General features: G+C 37.3%; 4 protein-coding genes across 5 annotated transcripts in view; 2 read left to right on the forward strand and 2 right to left on the reverse strand.

Moving 5' to 3' along the window:
* Positions 1–439, reverse strand: part of LOC108166474 (uncharacterized) — a 3,419-nt gene extending 2,980 nt beyond the window's left edge. Inside the window, exons 1-3 of the mRNA XM_017306119.1 lie at positions 410–439; positions 200–285; positions 20–115 (exon numbers count right to left, since the gene is read on the reverse strand). Coding sequence (XP_017161608.1) covers positions 20–115; positions 200–285; positions 410–419 — 192 coding nt within the window. The 5' untranslated portion in view covers positions 420–439. The remainder of the gene's footprint in view (positions 1–19; positions 116–199; positions 286–409) is intronic.
* A 1,535-nt stretch (positions 440–1,974) lies between these two features.
* tmc6a (transmembrane channel-like 6a) lies at positions 1,975–10,995 on the reverse strand. Its single transcript, XM_008416218.2, has 20 exons — positions 10,581–10,995; positions 10,145–10,269; positions 9,949–10,071; positions 9,720–9,869; positions 9,470–9,620; positions 8,595–8,682; positions 8,253–8,504; positions 8,004–8,161; positions 7,771–7,915; positions 6,279–6,422; positions 5,720–5,874; positions 4,761–4,851; positions 4,487–4,584; positions 4,297–4,392; positions 4,143–4,218; positions 3,913–4,046; positions 3,027–3,203; positions 2,843–2,921; positions 2,336–2,418; positions 1,975–2,214 (listed from the first exon to the last, which is right to left on the reverse strand). Exons 1-20 carry the CDS (start codon positions 10,634–10,636, stop codon positions 2,205–2,207), a joined length of 2,391 nt encoding a protein of 796 aa, XP_008414440.1. The 5' UTR covers positions 10,637–10,995; the 3' UTR covers positions 1,975–2,204.
* Positions 10,996–12,214: 1,219 nt separating this feature from the next.
* Positions 12,215–17,362, forward strand: syngr2a (synaptogyrin 2a). Its single transcript, XM_008416217.2, has 4 exons — positions 12,215–12,429; positions 14,506–14,743; positions 15,803–15,936; positions 16,025–17,362. Exons 1-4 carry the CDS (start codon positions 12,331–12,333, stop codon positions 16,205–16,207), a joined length of 654 nt encoding a protein of 217 aa, XP_008414439.1. The 5' UTR covers positions 12,215–12,330; the 3' UTR covers positions 16,208–17,362.
* Positions 17,363–19,055: 1,693 nt separating this feature from the next.
* Positions 19,056–19,605, forward strand: part of cant1a (calcium activated nucleotidase 1a) — a 6,445-nt gene continuing 5,895 nt past the window's right edge. Inside the window, exon 1 of one of the 2 annotated variants that reach the window (XM_008416211.2) lies at positions 19,056–19,183. The gene's annotated coding sequence lies outside the window, so the exon portion shown is untranslated. The other variant, XM_008416213.2, reaches the window with a different exon arrangement.

A 19,605-nucleotide genomic window follows, 5' to 3' on the forward strand; every position in this document is an offset into this window, starting at 1 on the left:
TATATGGGTTTGACTTCACCTTGCACATTGTGACACATCCAAAAGGTTTAAAATAGGCAGCCACATAACCTTCACTTATATTGGGATTCAGGTTTGTGATAAACAAGCCATGATCCTGTTAAATGACAGAAAAACAAAGAAGCTTCAAGAACCCAATAATAGTGTTAAAATGATCCATGTAGCATCAAAAATTCCTTACCAAACTATAGAATTGGGACAGGACAGGCCAGTATTTCTTTGGGAGCACTATGAAAGTCCTTTTTTTAGGTGCCCTCTCACTGGTATCTGAAATAAATAGAATTCATCATCCTTTTTTAATTATTTTTTTTCCAAGAAAAAATGTCAGAAAAAAAAAGAAAAAAACTACATAAATAAGAAGTAAAAAAAATGAATGTGACTTTTTCCCTACCAGACGCCATTATCCAGATGCAGATGTGAGACAAATGTGGTTGTGGAAAGAAAACATATGTCCAACAAGTGGATGATCATTTATACTCAAGTACGAGGAAATCTCCTCCTACTTTTAGTTTTGTTTTAATCTGAAGTTCAAAGGCTTTATTTCAATGTCACAAAACCTGTTAAGCAGCCAGGTAAAAACCCTAAACAGGGACTTTCTAGTGTTGAGTGAACACAGATAAACATTTTTTTGCCGCACGACATCTGATGCAGTGTACAGGAAATGGAAACAAATTCCATGGAGGATATGTTAGATAAGTTTATTTGCCCTTAAGTTTTCAGTGAAATTCAGTTTGAGATTACATAAAAACAGCCAAAACATGACTGACACAGTTGTTAATTTAATATTATTTACTGTGGTGTTTTTGCAACCCATTTTTGCTAACATGAGAGCATTTAGTTTTCTGCACTAAATATTTCATAACATCTAACAGGTTTAAGCAAACAGAAAAGATCTATTCTATTAATTTTGATATGTTTGATGAAAACAATGATCACAAATGAGGGGCCATCATTAAGGACCGACGACCTGTCCAGGATGTGCACCAAACTCTTGCCCAAAGGTACTTGAGATTACACCAAAGGCATGTTATGGGGAGTTGCTACCAACCCCTTATCTGAAGTAGATATATCTCAGCAAGAATGTAAAAAAACAAAGCAATCCTCAGACTGGTGCAAAGTAACAGCCAGACATATTTTCTCCTCCCCAATTTAACAGACATCAGCATTTTAAAATAACTCGCAGAGATAGGATTGTTTCTAGTAGCGGAGCCATTAATAGTAACTTCATGAAACCTCACTACAAATAATAAATCCCAATTACCTCTTTAAGTTAATTTGAGATAAGTTTTTGTAGTGCAAATGAATGTGTTGGGTACTATATAAATTAGATATATGTGAAACAATTTGTTGCCACTGTCCATGTGTTTTGCAGTCATTGTTTAGTAAAATGTTTTCAACACCCACTTCTCTCTTTCAAAGCCTTCCAGTAATTCCGGATTTCTACCAGACACTTTAAGCCCTATTCAGTTCTCTTCTACGCATTTTGGTTAGGCATTGATCAGCAATGATAAACTAAAGGAAATTTCAGTGAAAATATTTTGTTCCTTTGAAGATAAATGACTCGTATCAAGAAAAAGGCCATCAATTATTTGACAATGCATGTTTTAAAAAGTGTTGTACAATTGTAATGTGTAGAATTCAATCTACTCTCTTGTTCTTTGCCCAAATTACAATCAGTAATATGTAGAGCTGTGTTGTAGCTAAGAGGTTGACATTTATTGAATGACTGGGTCTGTGGTGTTTATTTCATAGAAAATAATGAAGTGATATCAAGATATGATTTGCTGCAGAAACCAGCAAACACCATCTCTGGAATATTTCTAGAACAACCTCACAGCTCAGAGAATTACTCTTGTGGACTATTGCATAAAGCCACATTTGGAGAAACATACAATGCGGTCACATTGTATTTTTGCTTTATATAAAACACGAATAAACTTTAAAGTGAATCTAAAAATACATAGTATACAAAGCATTTTATTTACAATAGATGCAGAAGAGTTCAACCTGCTGTTGTAAATTAATCAAATATCAAAGTATATCAAAACTTCACAAAGCATGTTGCTACATTTTCTATTGTTTCTTTGGCATTTATGAGTGAAGTTCTCAGAGTCCAGACATCTCACATCTCAGCGCTGATGAGATAACACTGTTTAACGACCAGCGTGCATGAGAAGGCGGTGATATCATCTTCCTCTGAAAAGAAAACAAGTTCCAAATGCATGATAGTTCTCAAAGCAATTTGTTATTCCTTTAGCAATGATAGGCTCTGCAATTACCAAAAAGAATTTCCAAAAAGGAAGTGAACCCAGCTTACCTGTGTCTATGACTAGAATTTGGATTATTTTCCTCATACAAGTACTGCAGTTGGGTGATGAGGAATTTTTTATCTTTACCTTCCTGAATACAGTGAAAACAACATTTAAGTCAAATCACAGTTTACTGGTGTCTTGCTTTTTTCACAAACTAAAGGCTCCAAGTATTGGGACTTAAATAGACCTAGGAATTCAATTCTAAAATCTATTGATATATATATATATATATATATATATATTTTACAACCCATACAATAGAAGACATAGAAGACTCAAAAAACTTGCATAGTTCAATCTAGACTGAAGGTTTTACTTACATCGTCAATTTGCATCCAACAAATCCCTTTCTTGAGATTTATGTCAACACAAAATAGCTCATAATTGTAAAGTGAAAGTAAAATATATCGTTTTCACAATATACTGTTTTCCTTGTTTTATTTTTCCCGGACGCCAACATGCTGGCAAGGTTTTACTTACTCTATTCTAGGCCAAAGTAGGGTTTCACTTACATCGTCAATTTGCTTTTCTAACCGTCTGATGATTCTCCTTTGGCCATCTACTACCTGAATACGGAAATATATTACCAGTCTGAAAACGGGAGAAAAGTATGAAAACATTAGACCTAAAAATACGGTTACATAAGCTAGGTTAGTTATAACTATGAGGATCTACAGAAATACTATGAGGACCTACAGAAATACACCAGAGGGAAGGAACAAGAAGAGTGGGTTATCTGTAAAAGCATTGTATGCTCGAATGAGCCAAGACAGAATCTGGTGATAGTCCTTCATCCTCTCGGCCCACAGCTTCACGGACTCCAACATATTGGTTAGGTTCCTAAAAGGGCCACATTCTGATGGTGGTTTGATTCTGTAAAGGACAGAGATTCTGGGAGATTATGGTCAATACACATGAAATACAATATTTACTTCTGAAAAGCTAATTGATAATGGATTTAAAAATGAATAAAGCATGTTTTTTTTTTATTCCTTTCACAAACTTTCGGTTTTGGACACAATATTATTTTCCTTTTTAGGTTATGGTCGTCAATCTCTGGTTTAGCTCAGTTTGGTTCCAATATAGTTTTCATGTTTTAAAGTTGTAATTCAGGTTTAAGATGGTCTAAAGTCCTTGAAAGATTTTATTGGGCCTTATTCGAATACATCTGTTCCATGTTCTTTTGGATTAGACTTGAATTAGCCTAAGTGAAGATGTTTTAATACAAGTCTTTTTCAAAGTCTCAAGAAGTATGAATAATCATTAGAGCCTAATTTGTTGAGTAAATCAGCCTATCGATTGACTAATGGAGAATAAAGAAGATTCTATGCTATATCTGCATAGCAAAGAACAAAAACCTACTTCCACTGATTAAAACTACTCTTTTCCTGGTGTTAAAGTTATTGCTTGTATCCCTAATCAAATATGTACATGTAAATACGATTCACTTTTTTAAATCCAAGTAAAATAACATTAAATCTTAAGAATAATCATGGGTCCCCTGTTGGTTTTTATGCCACAGCTATGCAAAATGGCTAAATTGCCTATGAGCAATATATTCAAGAAGTAACATGGCACTCACATCCAAACTGTATACGCAACAAAAACAGCAGCACCAAGAAACGAGGGGAAGAACAAGAGAGTAATGAATACTGTTGTCATATGAGTTGCCCTCCAGGGCTTTTTGGATGCCTGACAGTTGAGCATCAGGCTGTTCTGTGAAGATGAAAACAGAAAGATAAGAGAAAGAATGTCATCTGGATATTTATGCGTGCGCTATGGAAACGACTCAATGACACGTGCTTTGCCAACCTTCTTCATGTAAAACAGCACAAACAGTTTCACAATTTGGACAGCGGGGAGGAGAGGAGCAAACAACACCCCAAGCCTGGAGGCAGAAAATGGGGAAATCAGTTTAAGGCAGCTCTGTTAATGACCTGATCAATTTCAAATGTATTCCAGTCACCAAGTCAGCGTTTGTCCATATACGAGCTCCAGAACATTTCGAGCGATGTCAAACACAGGCTTTCTGTTCTTTCTTAATATTTTTTGGGAGAAAATCCTGGAGGGTAGACGGCATGTTGTGAGCTGAAAGTCATTTCCTCCGAGCAAAAACATTGCAATGTGTTTACATGACTGATGAAGCTCAGATTTACCTCCATACGAACTCGCCTAGAAAAGTGTAAAGCACTGTAAAGATGAAGTCCATCAGGAGCAGGCGATAAAGTTCCTGCCCCACAAAATTCTCCCAGCACTACGCAGACACACAAAGAGAAACTAAATCAATAAAAAAAAAAAAAAACTCCACAAGTGTTAATGACATCACCTGTTAATGTGGTGAAAGAAACATAGATCTTTTTTATGATACAATTATGTGGTTTCACATTAGTAATTAGTGTTGACAGGTTTAAGAATGAGGAAGCTAATAACCTTTGAAACCTGAGGGTCTTGTTCCACAGCAATTTTTCCAAGCCAGTGGTAACACAACACACCGATAATGCAGATCTTCAGCAGCAGGTTCCTGCGAGTTCAAGATGGAAACAACATCTCCATTTAACAAGGTTCCTGGCATCTGTGACCAAAATAAAACAACATTGCACTTCCTTTTGCAGTAAGAATGGATTTATTATTCGGTGCAAGACTAGTTAGAATTTACGTGAAGATATTTGCTCAGGTACTCATGCCAATAAACTTTTTCAGACTGTCGTATTAAAATAACAGTCCAAAGCAGAAAGTAATAGTACAGTGAAAGGAAAATGATACATTGTTTCTAAAAAGAAAGAAAGAAAGAAAAAAAACACTAAAGCTGCAACTCACATTAGTGAGAATGCGAGTTGCAGCTCGCATTTTCACTAAGACCAGTAAAGATTTTACCACCAGGGTGATGTGCTTGAACTTCCTGTAGCTCAGAAAGCAGATTTTGATGCACTGTTATTAGTTTATAAATCACTGAATGGTTTAGCACCAAAATACATTAGAGGTCTGCTGTGGTATCAACCTTCCAGACCTCTCAGATCTTCTGGTTCTGCTTCCCCCGAACCAGAACGAAGCATAGAGAAACGGCATTCAGCTCCTATGCACCTCAAATCTGGAACACACTTCCAGAAAACTGCAAAGCAGCTGAAACACCGAGTTCCTTTAAATCAAGGCTAAAAACTCACCCGTTTAGAAATGTTTTTGGACCATAACAGAAGAAGTGACCAATATATACAAATTGTATTGATTTCGATTTGAACTTGTCAAAATGTAATATGCATCACTGGTTTCTATGCTGACTGCATGTTATTTTATGACTTTTGTTTTTTGTGTTTTTATGATGTAAAGCACTTTCAGTTGCCTTGTTGCAATACAAATAAGATTGACTTGCTTGGTCAAATACCGCCTCTCACCTGAAGATGGAGACATAAATACGCGTGCTGGGCGAGTTGTGCTTCTCCATCCAAGCACAGAAGTTGAAGATGCCAGGCAGCAGCAGGTTGAAGCCAGACACCACGGCAGCCATGAACAGCAAATCAAGATTCTGATGCATTTTACTAATGGCCTTCTGTAGAAGGAGAAGAATTCACAGCAAGGAGCATAAAGTTCAGAGCAACTTGTGATGGGGACAAAACAAGAATACATACAAATTCAACTTTTATTTCCTACTAGTCCTTTTATTGTCTGTCTAAGTTCCCATTTAGACAGGAAACACTGCAAAGACTTCTTAGAAGAGAGCTACATATGCTTTTATAAACGTCTGTCTTTTCACATGAGAAATTTGTACCCTGCATTCGATGGTAAAATTTATGGTGTTAAAAATACTTCTGATAAAAACGCATTGCAGAAAAGAAAAGCAGAACCAATTCAATGTTGACAGGAAGTCTTTTGTGCATGCCTCAGTGGTGAGGCGACTCAAGGGAGTTCTCATGTACACTTGCAATCTGTCACGTCTCTGACTTTTCCTCTAACCTTTGAAAGCAAGTAGATGCCCAAGGCACTGAAGAAGATGCTGGCCAGGCAAATGAACCATGCTGCCACATGCACAAGGAAGTTGCGGAAAAGCTGCACGAGAGTCCTTTCCTCTTCTCCGCTGGTCAGCTCAGAAAGCTGCTCCTGTTGGAAAAGCAGTCTGCTTGAGGTGGCGCCGATAACTAATGAATAAATGTTAACCACCGTCATCAGTGGTGTTTAACAGTTTTACTCTCGCACATATAGACACGAGAAAAAGGATCTTTACAATAGTGTCAGTACAGGCAAAGAGGAAATAAAATTCTACACCCCAACTGTATCTACTACAGGACTCAAGAGGGAAAATAATTTAATGAATTGAGAAGTACTGCTATCAAAACAGAAGCTTCAATATTCAGTTGGTGTGGAGAGAACTGGTGTGTGATGACACGATGCCAAGAAAGACATCGGCGACACCTAAGACCTTAGAGAAATGATTGCTGCTGCATGTCGATATGATAAGGATTATAACTTAAAGTCAGAGTGATCACTAATGGGAAGAAAACACCAAAGTTGGCGTTCATTTCAGAAGTGGGTGTCCTGGTACATTTACCTCAATGTCAATAAATTAAAAAAAAGAAGCTACATCTTTTACGTTCCATATTTTTAGGTGGCATGATGGAGACGAAAACATTTTTGTTTGCAAATGAAGTTTTCAAAGCTGCAAGTTGGGCCACAACATTCTTATCAGTGACAAAAGAGACTAAAGTTGAGATGTTTGGTCATAGTACGCAGTAYGGAAAAACCCAAAAAGCGTATTAGCAGAAATATATTTTACAGCTGTCAAACATGTGTGGAGGAGGAATTATTTGAGCTTGTTTTGTAGCCACATGACTGAAACTTTGTGAACTTTGCCTTGCAGAATTTTTCACCATCTTTGAACTTATTCACATTTTGTCACATTGCCACTGTAGACTCAAATGCATTTGTTTTGGGTCTTCTGAGTCAAAGTAGTGGATAAAGGCTAAGTGAAAGGAAATGGGCGCATGCTCCCTGTTTGCAACAACTGACACGGCTGTCATGTGAAAGCAGGAAACCTTCTGTCCAATCAAAGTCCAGACCACAACCTTGTTTAAAATACACTAAATGCTGCAAGGATAGGATAAACTCCTTTGCAAAGATTGATAAAGTTATACAGAAAATGACCACTCAAACATAACTCTTCTAAATTTGATTCTTGTGCTACGTACTTCCCATGACTGCATCCAGCGTTATCCAAACCTTAGGGCAAAATCATTCTCAAACAAGATGTTGACCACATTTATCTCACATAAAACAGAATGCTGCAAAAGAGCAAGACAAAACCAGAGGTGTGAAAACAAATGTGTGAGAAATTTCCTGTGATAGAATTAGTTCCACTGAATTAATCTAATAGTTTTAGCAAGAAAACAAGCCGAGAATGCGAGTATAAATTTGTTGTTGTGACAAATGTGTTAATAAAATGGTTGCATACTTTTAGCCGAGTGCTTATCTTTTCAGACTGAAGTCTGATGGAAGGCTTTTTGGTGACTTTAAAGTCCCAGGAGCAGAAAACGTTTTCTGACAGATTCCCGTCGGACTTGAACACCTGAAAACTTTTCCCAAAAGACTTGGACATGCTGCAAGGAGGAAAATTGACCTTTAGATACACACAACTGATGGGAGAAAAAAAAGCAAAATATGTTAAAGTGAATATTGTATACCAACCTGTACACCAGAATAATGCAGATAATAAAGAAGGACATTGTGATGGTAAAAACATAGGCAGTTGGTATGCAGTAAGGTACCACAGATGTTATGCTCGTAGTTTTAATCGTGATGTTTGAGTAGTAACCATAAAACATCAAGCTCTGAGAAAGGTAACCCTGCCAAAGATGAAACATTGAGACAAGCTCCAGATCAAATTTGTTAAATACGAACTATAGAAACAAATAAAGTTTAGTACAACCAACTCACTATGCCGGTCAAAAGTCCAATCCAAGAGAAAGACACACGATGGGAGTCAGGTGGAGGATGGATGGCTTGAGGAAGAACCAGAAACAAGAAGGTAATAATGAAGAAAAGCAGGTTGATGAACAGGAGCGTTCGGAGAAAAGTGAAGTAGGAGAGAACTCCGGTTCCATAACGTCCGCTCAGTTTTTTCATGGATGAGTGCCACAACTTGAGGGAGGTGGAAAATCGGGGGGTATATCTGCAATGGCGCCACATCTTTAAGGGAGCAAACAAACCACACACATGTGGTCAATAGCCAATAAACAGTTCAAACCTTATAGGAGCAGCAAATCTTTTTTAACCTACCCTTGAAAGGTACATGCATGGAAGATTATGGCAAGGGACGTTCCTGTTGATGACCGAATTCTTAGCTAAAGGGCTAAAAGAATGCTTCCTTGTGAAAACAGATAAGTAGAAATGGGTTACTCCAAATATTGGCACAAAGCACACAATGTTTTATTCACACTCCAAAATTAGCGTGCTCAGATCAGGCATCAACAAGTGCGATAATAGTTTAATTAAACAGCAACTTTTCAAAATTAAATCCCATTTTAGAGGCCTAAAGAGTTTTCATTTTTGTTATGCGATTGGATTTCTGTAAACAAGCAATAGATCACATCTGCTTCATGAGGACGGCCAGTGACGGCATGTAAATAACAGAAGTGACTTTACAACCTGGTGAGCACAGCAAATTTACTCAGCCACCAAAAGGAATGCAAAACCTACAAATACAAAAAAAAAACAAAAAAAACAAAACGACTCTCACTCTCTCTGCTAAATAATATCCAACAATGAAAACAACCCTTACTTTAAAAAGAGCTTCCTTTTTAACTTAGAATTCTAGCCACTAAAACTATGAAACAATTAAAGCTATTGATGACACAGAAAAGCTCAATTATTAGAGTTTAGCTGATCACCTTCTTGCTTTATACATCTTTTTACCAGGAGATTCCCAGGTGACGCAGCTGCTCAAGGGGAGTCATTTCAGAAAAGTCTACTTTTTTTTCTTTTATTTTTTTAAGAGATCCTACGTACACTTTCATCCCCACTTCGCCTCATTAGTTACCTCCAAATGTGATTTGTGGGAAGCTGTCCTTTAGGACAATGGTCACACCCGGTTTAATAACTGGCTGGTTCAGGATATCCGTGCCATATGTGAATGGGATCTTTGTTCCATTTACCTGATTTCCATCTTGTCCGCCAGGCTGAGTGGCATCGCTCGCAGCTTACGCATGCCTTCACCCTCAGAGACGCCTCGGAGATCTGACACCAGCTGCTGCTTATTGGTTTCAGCGCACCACAAGCCTGAATCAGCCAAATTATTTCCTTCGTCTGTGGATGTCGTCAACAGAAACAGTTTCACCTCGCCCAGAGGGTACGAGTGTTGCCTGTTTATACTTTCCATTTGGTCAATTCATATCTTCCTTTTACCTTCAGTACTGATTTCCTCAAACTCTGGTGATGTGATATCAGCCTGGGTGGCTCTGGGGATGTGGAGGGAGTCACAGGACGAGGTCTGGTGCTTCGGTAGTGCACATGTTTGCCTGGCTCGCACAGCCATGCCTGCAGAACTATGTAACCCTGTGAAAGTAAGGGAGGAAACCGTAAATATCTCAGTTGTGTAGATTAAAAATTGTCAAAAATGTGGGCTTTATCTAACCAGTTTTGCGACTTGGCATGGAGGAGAGTACCCTCCTTGTAGCGGCTGACCAGTTGTTTCTTTGCAAAGATCTCACTCGGTATACATTAGATGATTCTTTGCTGCTGCTTGTTGACTCACTGTCTGAAAAACATTGTTTATTTAATTGGAATTTTAAGCAATATTCTGAGTTGAAAACTTTGGTTGGACTAAATACCAGACGTGTCTGAGTTTTTCGTGAACATTTCCATCTGTATGTCTTCAGGATTCCCCCGAACGTTACATGCCGGTTCTTTGAAGACTTGGAAAGAGTCCCGACTGGGTCCACTTTCTCCAAGGTTTCTGCAAGCGAGTGGAAATAACACTGAGTAAATATCCCACAATCTTTCAGCAAAGCTCTTCTGGATAACTGTCAATAATAGATAGAAAGCTTTGATTTAACTGAACTAAAGTATGCCATTAAATTAACTTAATCTTTTGATGCTTCAATTCTGAAAAGGAGAAAGAAAATAGTGATAAGATTTTAAAGGAACATTACCTCTTGCTTAATGTCTACTTAAATTTGAGTCAAGACCTTTAATACTGTTTTACATTGAATATGTTCTTAAATATATATATATATATATATATATATACATAAAAAAAAAACTTACTCATAGTCATGATCCTCTTCACAAATGTTGACACTGAAGTTCCCACCGTTTGCCATGGTTGATGCTGATCACCGTTTGCTGCGTGAAACTTACACTGGCTTAGTCCACATCAACCGCATATTGTTGTTGGGGGTAGTGGATTATCAGAAACACTGAAAATAGATCACCAAAGTTTACCAGTTCCTTCTTATGATGCAAAGCTGCTTAAGGAACAAGAACAAGTAAAAGGTTCTGTTTCTTCCTGTGATGTGCACAGAATAAATGCTTCTCTCCGGCTTTTTCACATATCTACCTGCGCATCAGTGACTGCCAATAAGTAATATGCCAAAAAAGAAAGAAGTGACTAAATAAACTGGGCAAAGGGCAAAAACATTAAACAAGAGACAAAGTCACACTTCCTCTTTCTCTCTTACAGCTGCGGCTTATCTGCAATTAGTGTACGTTGCATCTTTGACGTGTTCTGTGCAGAGGAAACTACAGAAAAACAAGTCAATAAGATAATATTGGTCATATTTTTTATTAGATTAGGGTCTCTTATATCTCTGCAGGTTTCCGTGTGTCAAATATGAAAAGATTGACATTTTGTTTTGGAAGTGGCGCATTTGACTTTATGATTTTGATGATTTTTATTTTTCTGGCATTAAACAAGTTTGTTTAAAGTTTTAACTTTACTCAGTAATTTATGCATGAACTGATTGGGTCCTCCACCGCGACGTGCTCTGGTAGTGCTAATGTTATCACTAATAATATTGATAACAGTATGCAAGAATTATGACAATATATATATATATATATTTTTTTTAAATACAATCAAATACTTTATATCTTTGTTGGTTTTGCATTCTGAAATTCCTTCGAATCTGCTGCAATGCCTTTATACCTGAGTGCACACTGCCATCCAGTGGTCAAAATCTAGAACTGCAACTTACTTTATCACGCCAAAAGGACAAAGACCAAAATGTTATACAGCATATCACGTGTCCACGCAAGGTTATGGCACATGATCTCCAGCAGTTATTAGGTGAGGTGAGGAGCAGGAGGCACCCTGGTTGCCAGTGAATCGCAGGGCAACACAGACACGCAATCATGCACGTAAACCCACGCACACACACACATAATGGACAATTTAGAAAGTTCACACAATCTGTTTTGTACCACCCACGCAGAAAGGCCTCAGGCTGGACTTCGCATCCTGAACCTTCTTGCTACAAGGTTCATGTGTACAATGACATGATATTAAATCATACGATATTTGATCAGATTTTATGGGCGGCGCAGTTGTGGCACCCTCCTGTGTTTTTCACAGAGTAAGCAATGTAGAAAAAAAAAAAAAAAAGGCAAAAACATGACAACGCACCACAAGTGGTTGAAGAAGTTAAGGAACCCAAAGGTCGATGGTAAAGTGCTTTTGCACTGTTTATTGGTTCCTGGAAACATTTATTGATATTTAGACATTCCTACATTGAACTCGCCCGAGAAATAAGTATAGATTAAATACAAAGAATTGTATCCGTGAAGGCTTTTTTGTGTTTGTTTGTTTTGTTTTTAAATCTGAAAAATGCAACAAAAACACTTGCTAAATGATTCGATCTTTCCGAGCTAATCGTAAACGCATCAAAAAGGGGGCGGTCTTTAAAAAAGTTCTCAGGAAGTAGGTTGCTATAGATCTAAACTCCTCCCGAGCTTTGACAGAAAGAGCTCATAACTCGTCGTAAATTTGCCTGACAGCTTTTTTTCAGAGCGTGAAATAATGCAGAGCAATGCTTATGGTGCCTCTCTGGCCGGTGGGGCCTTTGATTTTGAGAGCTTTGTGAAGAAACCACAGACTATTCTGCGCTTCCTGAGCTGGGTGAGTGACTTAGACGTTAACGTTAGCAACTGTCAACCTTAAAGGTTATTAACATATGTCAGCTTCCAGGCTTCACAGAGAAGTATAAACTAAACTGCTTGTTGGCTGTATGCGCGCTTTGAATTGCACATTAAGCGTTTCTCAAGTACGAGCCGATTATAAACTTTCAAAAAGTGTCCATAATATGTTTTAAGTTGTCGTTAGTTGATTGTAGCTTGAGGCTAGCATGTGCACTGCTGTGTCACTGCAGTAAAAGAGACAAATACTGTACAGGGGGACAACCTTTGTGGTCTACTTAATGCTTGGAAGCTACACTAATAGTACTTAACTGGGAAAGAAAAGAGTAGGGAAACAAAACATGTAGCTCTGCTTCTGCACATATTGCTGTGTTTCGTGTTAGTAGTTACCAGGAACTGAGAAATTTCCCAGCGTCATCTGTTGCTGCCTGCCTGCCTTTCTTCTTCTTTGCTTTTCTGTGCCAGTGTAGTTGAACTTTACATAGGAGGAGCATTTCAGAGCATGTAAAAAGGTCAATCGACTTTAAATTGATTACTGACTGTTCACATTTAACAGTTTGTAAAAAATCCCAATATATTTCAAAGCTTCAAATGTGTTATTGTTGACACAGGGGAAGTTGCATTACGGAAGATATAATGTGTGGCCTCAAAATGCAGTTTTTGATTAAAAATAGGGCTGTGTAATTTGATCGATTCTACGATATTTATCAATATTTTATTCCTCAAAATATAGATTTTTCATCTGCGAGTATCGATACATTAAATCCTACTTTGAGTTTTATGTGAGGCCTGTCATGAACTAAATGGCGGCTATCACACATGGCATTTTTTACCCAAGTTGCACATGTACATTAAAAATGACATGTAATGAAACAACCCGTTACAATCAATTAAAAAATGAAGTTAAATAGGTAATTTCATGTATTATCTATTTAATAATAAATATAATATTATCTATTTATCTAGTTTTGTAGATGAAGGGACGGATCTACAAAAAAGACACATTTTTTGTCTTTATGCAGAAAAGACAAAGGTTCCTTTTCTGCATAACCAAATACACAAAGCCACACAATTAACATTTATACAAAGCAAATGTATAACAAAAACATTTATTACGCCAGTATTACACCATCAGTTCAATTAACTCAGTCCAAGTCTATGGAACAGTAACAAAATATCACAAAAATCACTCTAAAATCTTTCAGAAAATCTTTAACATGTATCAAATATCAGATCCTATTTCTTGCTGAATATTGTGATATATATATCGTATTGTGACCAGAACATCGTGTATCATTTTTTAATCGTGAGATTAGTGTGTCGCTACAGTCCGAATTAAAAATGTATGCAACATTCAGAATTTGTCACTTGTACCTAAAGTCCACTTGGAGTGAATAATTAGCCCTGCAGTCATGTGCATGGACTGAATATAACCAGGGAGAACAATGAAAACTCCATGCAAAAAGAGTCGAGACTGGAATTTCAACCTGGAAGGCAACAGATCTAACCACTGAGCCACCCTACAGGTTATTCATCACATAGCTGGATATTTCTGTTTAAAAAAGCAAAACAAACAAATCCCCCAAACTCTTCATATTTTGTTTTTATATTTCATATAGGGTTGTAAAACAATGACATTTAGCCATTTCTCAAATGTAGGTCAGCGATGTTCAATTAAGAAATGGATACTATATAAATTACTGAAGTGAAGGGCTTTGAAAAAATATGTTCTGTGCTCTTAAATTATAAAAAAAAAAAAAAAAAAAAAAAGCCATACTATGGACACAAATGCAGATGGGAAGAAATAGTAGAGACAGTGAGGTATGACGTTTTTATGATTTTATAAGTTAGGTGCTGGAGTGACTTACAGACTCGTTCCTCTTTTTCAAAAAATAATATCTTTGTTAAAACCTGGCAGGAATTGAAACTTAACAAGCACGGTCTGCTGACCGCTGCGTCAGGCAGCACACATTTTCTTTATTGGGTATTTTGGGGACTTTTTATGGGGCTACACAAGAAGCCTATCAGGAATTGACCCTGCTTGTTTGTTCTTTTGCAGGTATTTTCCATAGTGGTTTTTGCAAGCATAACAGCTGAAGGCTACATTAACCCACATACAGCGGGAGAAACCAAATGCATGTTCAACAATAACGACAGTGCATGCAACTATGCAGTGGGAATTGGAATCCTGGCCTTCTTGGGTTGTGTCATGTTCTTGCTACTGGACGCCTATTTTCCTAACATCAGTAATGCCAAAGAGAGGAAATACATCGTTGTTGGAGATCTAACCTTTTCAGGTGATTGTTTTTTTTTTTCCTTTTTATGTATTTGTATCAGATTAAACAAAAAAGGAGATACGTGTATGATAAATGGTCACAACATCCCAACAAGTTAAAGTTTATCAGCCTTCTCTCAAATCTACATCTTCAATCATGTAGTTCAGTTTCTACAGTAAATTTAGCTGTACAGGAAAATCCTTTCGCACTAGTTAGCAAGCAGTTATAATGGGTTCCTCGCCCAGCATGGCATCCCCCCCCCCCCCCCAGATGGGGGGGACTGATAGATTTACAGATGTACAACTTTTGCGCAGTGGCTCTGCTGTTGGAGAATCTTTCTAAGAAACTTTGTCCACATCAATTTTGGTGATGCAACTTCTAGTTTTGGCATTATGAGCTGAAACGCATATTTTTTAACATAGCGCTACTTCCGCAGCGAGCAGGCGAACAGCCGTCCCTTGCATTGGCCAATGCCATCCACTCGCTCCTGTGGGCTCAGAACCCTAATAAAAAGTTTAGTAAAAAAAAGTTCATGTTTTTGATTTCAAAGAGAAGGTCAAGAACTGTTGCATGATATTAGAAAAGATTATGTGTTAGAAAGTATTGATGGCGTTAAATAGACTGAACTATATAATGTTGTCTTGCTACATTAGTTTAGTTGCAGTCACAGCCACAAGATGGATAAAATCTCATTCTTAAATCTGTCTTAATTGGCCGTAATGAAAATTTTGCAATTTGGTTTAGAAACACCTTAGTTGACGAGTGTAAACTAAGAGCAAATGTTCTTCGTTTACATCACATGTCTCACATCTGCCCTCCTAAATATCTTCTACTATATTTACCAGTGAACCAAGCAGTCATTTGCAAAACTGATTTTGCGTACAATGATATCAAAATAACTGCATTTGTGACATATATGTGGTGCTAACGTGGAGTGTTCTCACTGTATTTGTGTAAAACATATGGATAAAATAGAAAAAAATTTATTTTCAGGATTTTGTGCCCTACCTACATTTTAAACGTGCATATTTTTATCCTACCTATAACCTGATTTTATTTTTTATTTTTTCTTTTAAATAGGGGCTTGGACATTGCTCTGGTTCATCTGCTTCTGTGTCCTGACCAACCAGTGGGTCAAAACCAACAACGATGTTGTCAGTGCAGACGCCGCCAGGGCCGTCATCGCGTTCTCCTTTTTCTCGATCGTTACCTGGGTGAGCCTCAAACAAATTTGATCTTGTTTGGATTTTGTAGGGATTGAAACCTCTTCCACTTAGTTAACACAGACATCTCTCTCCACAGGCTCTTTTGTCCTATTTTGCGATAGGAAGATATCGCCAGGGAGTGAGTGAGTTTAATCAGGATTACACAGACCCCGCCCAGGACCACTCTTCTCCGTACCCACCTGCCCCGTCGAGCTACCAGCAAGCGCCTTTCTCCAACAACCAAGGGCCACAGGGGGAGTATCAACCTCCAACTTACTGAAGGACTAAGATTCACACAGATGAATCCTAATGGGAGGGGATTCTTCTTAAAAAAATTTATATATATAAATAAATAAAAAAAATGTGCCAATGGTTTTGTTCCAAATGGGGATTGTCTTCAGCACTCCCATTTTCTTGCATATTTTTGGGCACTGAGTTTTAGTTTGCTGCATTATAGTTGCACATTGTACGGTGGATGTTGTGTTGTGCTATTTGACAAAAAAAAAAAAAAAGAAAAGAAATCTGGAGAGATTTCTTTTTTTCTGTTTTTTTTTTTTTTTTTTTTTTTTTTTTTTTTACGCTTTAGGACAAAATAAGATACCAATGTTCGTCTTTAAACCAAGACACCTGCCACAGTTTCACAGCTCTCTTGGTTTCAATTTTGTGTACAAATGAGACGTTTTTGTGTCAAATGATAACAAAGTGATTTGAATTATATGTTCCTTGAGAAATGCATTTTGCTTTTTTAAAAATGGGAAGGTGAAGTTTTTCTTCAGATGTGTTACTGTTCAGTACGTTAATTTGGTATTCTGGTGTTAATGTGCAGCTGTTCCAKAACCATAAGTTGTCAGTTTACCTTGGCAAATGTTTTATGAAATGGCAAATGCACATAATGTAGTCACCAGTTTATTTTATTTTTATTAATATCTCTTCTCGAACTACTGTGTTTTCTTTTTTTATGATCAACCACTGAAAAACTTTAATCCTCAAAGATTTATTGTCTTCTTTGATTGGCAGTTTAATTGATCTTGCTTTAGCTGGGTAGTTGTTTTTTTTTTTTTTTTGTAACTTTATTGTTTTTACATTGATTGTTATTTTTCTTTAGTTTTTGGGTTGTTTTCCATTTTGCCCGAACTGGCTGGTGAGCATGTTTTTAGTTTAGATTAGCAATTTTTARCAGACATTTGAAGGTAAATTTGTGGAAGGTTTGGGATTTTTGGGAAAATTTGAAGATATATTTATTATCTTACCTAATCCTGTTTTAAAAACAGATACATGACAATCCAGGTTTTTTTTTCTCCTCTTGATTACTTTTTGAACATGTTCACTGTTCTCATTAAAATAAATTGTTCAATTGCCTTATCCAGTGTTCTGTATCAGATGGGGTTTGCCAAATAAAAACATTTCCGGGTTCTCTTGGTCAGCCCATAATTGATATCCTGTGCAGTTTCTTTGTGCAAATATTTGAGATGGGATTGTGTTTGTGAATGTGGGGAAACTCCTAAACTGTAAAAAGACTGTGTCTGTTTTAATAGCTGTGTTTGAGTAATATGGAAGCTCTACAGGAAGCTCTTTTGAATGAAAGGAGAMCMAGCATTATTGATAWCTTGCAATTAATYAATTGTGTTCAGAATTAATGATAGGACATACACTCATTAGCCACATCATCAGGCATGCCTGCTTAATTTCTTGTGGACGTGTTCCAATAGTATGGCAGTCACTGAATGCATTTAGATATCCAGATGGAATTAAGAYGCCTGTTGTGGTCAGCTGAAGATGGGTGAACTGGTTCAAGATGATGTAGAGGAAACTGTAGCTGAAATAATCTGCARCAATTGAAATATGAGGAATGCCTCATTCAAACACAGCTTGCTAAACCTTAAAGCAGACAGGCTGCAGCAGCAACGTGGCACACCACAATAGGTGCCATTGATGTTAAYGAAAAACAGGAAGCTCAGGCCACATTTGAGCTGTGGTTAGCTTCAAGATTCAAATGTTAGGGTGAAGCATTGTTCCAGGCTCCAGGTTATTTGTCTTGGCACATGTCGTGCTAATTTATGTATTTATTTAGTTTTTTGTTTGTTTGTTTTTCTTTAATTAGCTTGTCTAAAATGTTCTGCGGTTAGATTCCTGTCAGTAACAAGGTCTTTACTGAAGTGGGTGACGGCATGCTAAACAACTAAGCAGTGGTGTGTAGTGACTAGCTATTTTTACCAGAGAAATATTTTTAGGGGAAAAAAAATAATTAAAAGTAATTTTACTACGTCGTATTCTTACTTGAGGGATATTACTATGAAGTATTGCTACACTAGTGTCAAATGTCTTGCTCTTTTACTAATTGATATCGGAGTAATTTCACTGAATGAAGAGCACTATTTTAAACAAAAATGGACAAGATACACCTACATGTTAAAATGAGACACAAGCTATTATTATTATTATATCTGCTATAGCTGTGCTATTTCTTGTGAATATACCGTACATATTGTCAATGGAAGTACTGCACCCTGTAATAATATAATAATAATAAATTACTTAAATATTAGTTTAATAAGAATATTGAAAAATAAGTTTCTGGTTTAAATTGCTTATCTTTTTACAGAAAACTCTTTTACAGGTACTTGCGTAGCGCTTTAGATGGGTAATTTTAATTTTTACTTGTAAAAATATGTTGTTGTAGTGCTACTTTAACTTGAGGACAATTTTTGGGTAGTCTACCCTCTTCTGAGACAAAGCAAAGAATTGATTTCACCTTGTACCACGAAGGCTTACTTCTATGGAGTACTATGTACTTCCCAGATTGATGTTTTCCAGAGAACCTGAACGCAACGCTAGCTCTTGTGTGGCGTCATGACATGGGATTTCCGGCCCTTCCAAGAGATCTAAACAATTTGGCTCAGCTCCGTCTGAACCTAAATGACACTTTGCTTCTGCCAACTTCTGATTTATCCTTATGAGAAATATTGATCGTATAAAAATACTGATCAATTTTAACCATATGAATGGTTAAAATAATATTTATATTCGAGGAAAAATTACAAAAATGTAGTATCCGGCGTGATATAAATGAACAGGCATATCTTGTCGGCTCGGTCGAGACCGACACATCACTTGACACGTTGCTGTCGTCATCGGCACTGAGGAAGTAACGACAGTTTTGTCTGTGTAAGAGAGAAGGAGGAAGCGACGCGACGATGACACCTGAAGTGCTCGAAGCCGCTGATTGCTGTCACCTGGTGAAAATCTAATATCTGAGGTGAGTTTGAAGGAGGGTGTACGACTCGAAACATCGCAGGGGTCATCTGATTCGTCACAGCATCTATGTATCTAATCGGTGACTCTGGCAGGACACAAACATGATAACCCAGCTATAGTCATACGTGTGTGCGAGTGTGGMAGTCCCTGAGATCCGTCCCTTCATCTACAAAACTGTAAGGGAATACAACATTAACAGACTTCCTTTCTTCCTGAGACTCTCGATGAACCTGCTGGAGTTCAGGTGTTAACACTAGTATCTATAGGCCTGCCTATAAATAAAACGGAAATGTCTCCCGGATCCAAAACCCGAAACCTCCTGGAGCAAAGCCCTCCTATTGGACAACACCAGGTCTATGAAGTTCCTTGCATCACTTCATGTGTCTGATCCTAGTTTTAGGAAGTAGGATCTCACATCTTGGA

The sequence above is a fragment of the Poecilia reticulata genome, linkage group LG8 (assembly GCF_000633615.1).
Source record: "Poecilia reticulata strain Guanapo linkage group LG8, Guppy_female_1.0+MT, whole genome shotgun sequence".
NCBI classification, from domain to species: Eukaryota; Metazoa; Chordata; class Actinopteri; order Cyprinodontiformes; family Poeciliidae; genus Poecilia; species Poecilia reticulata.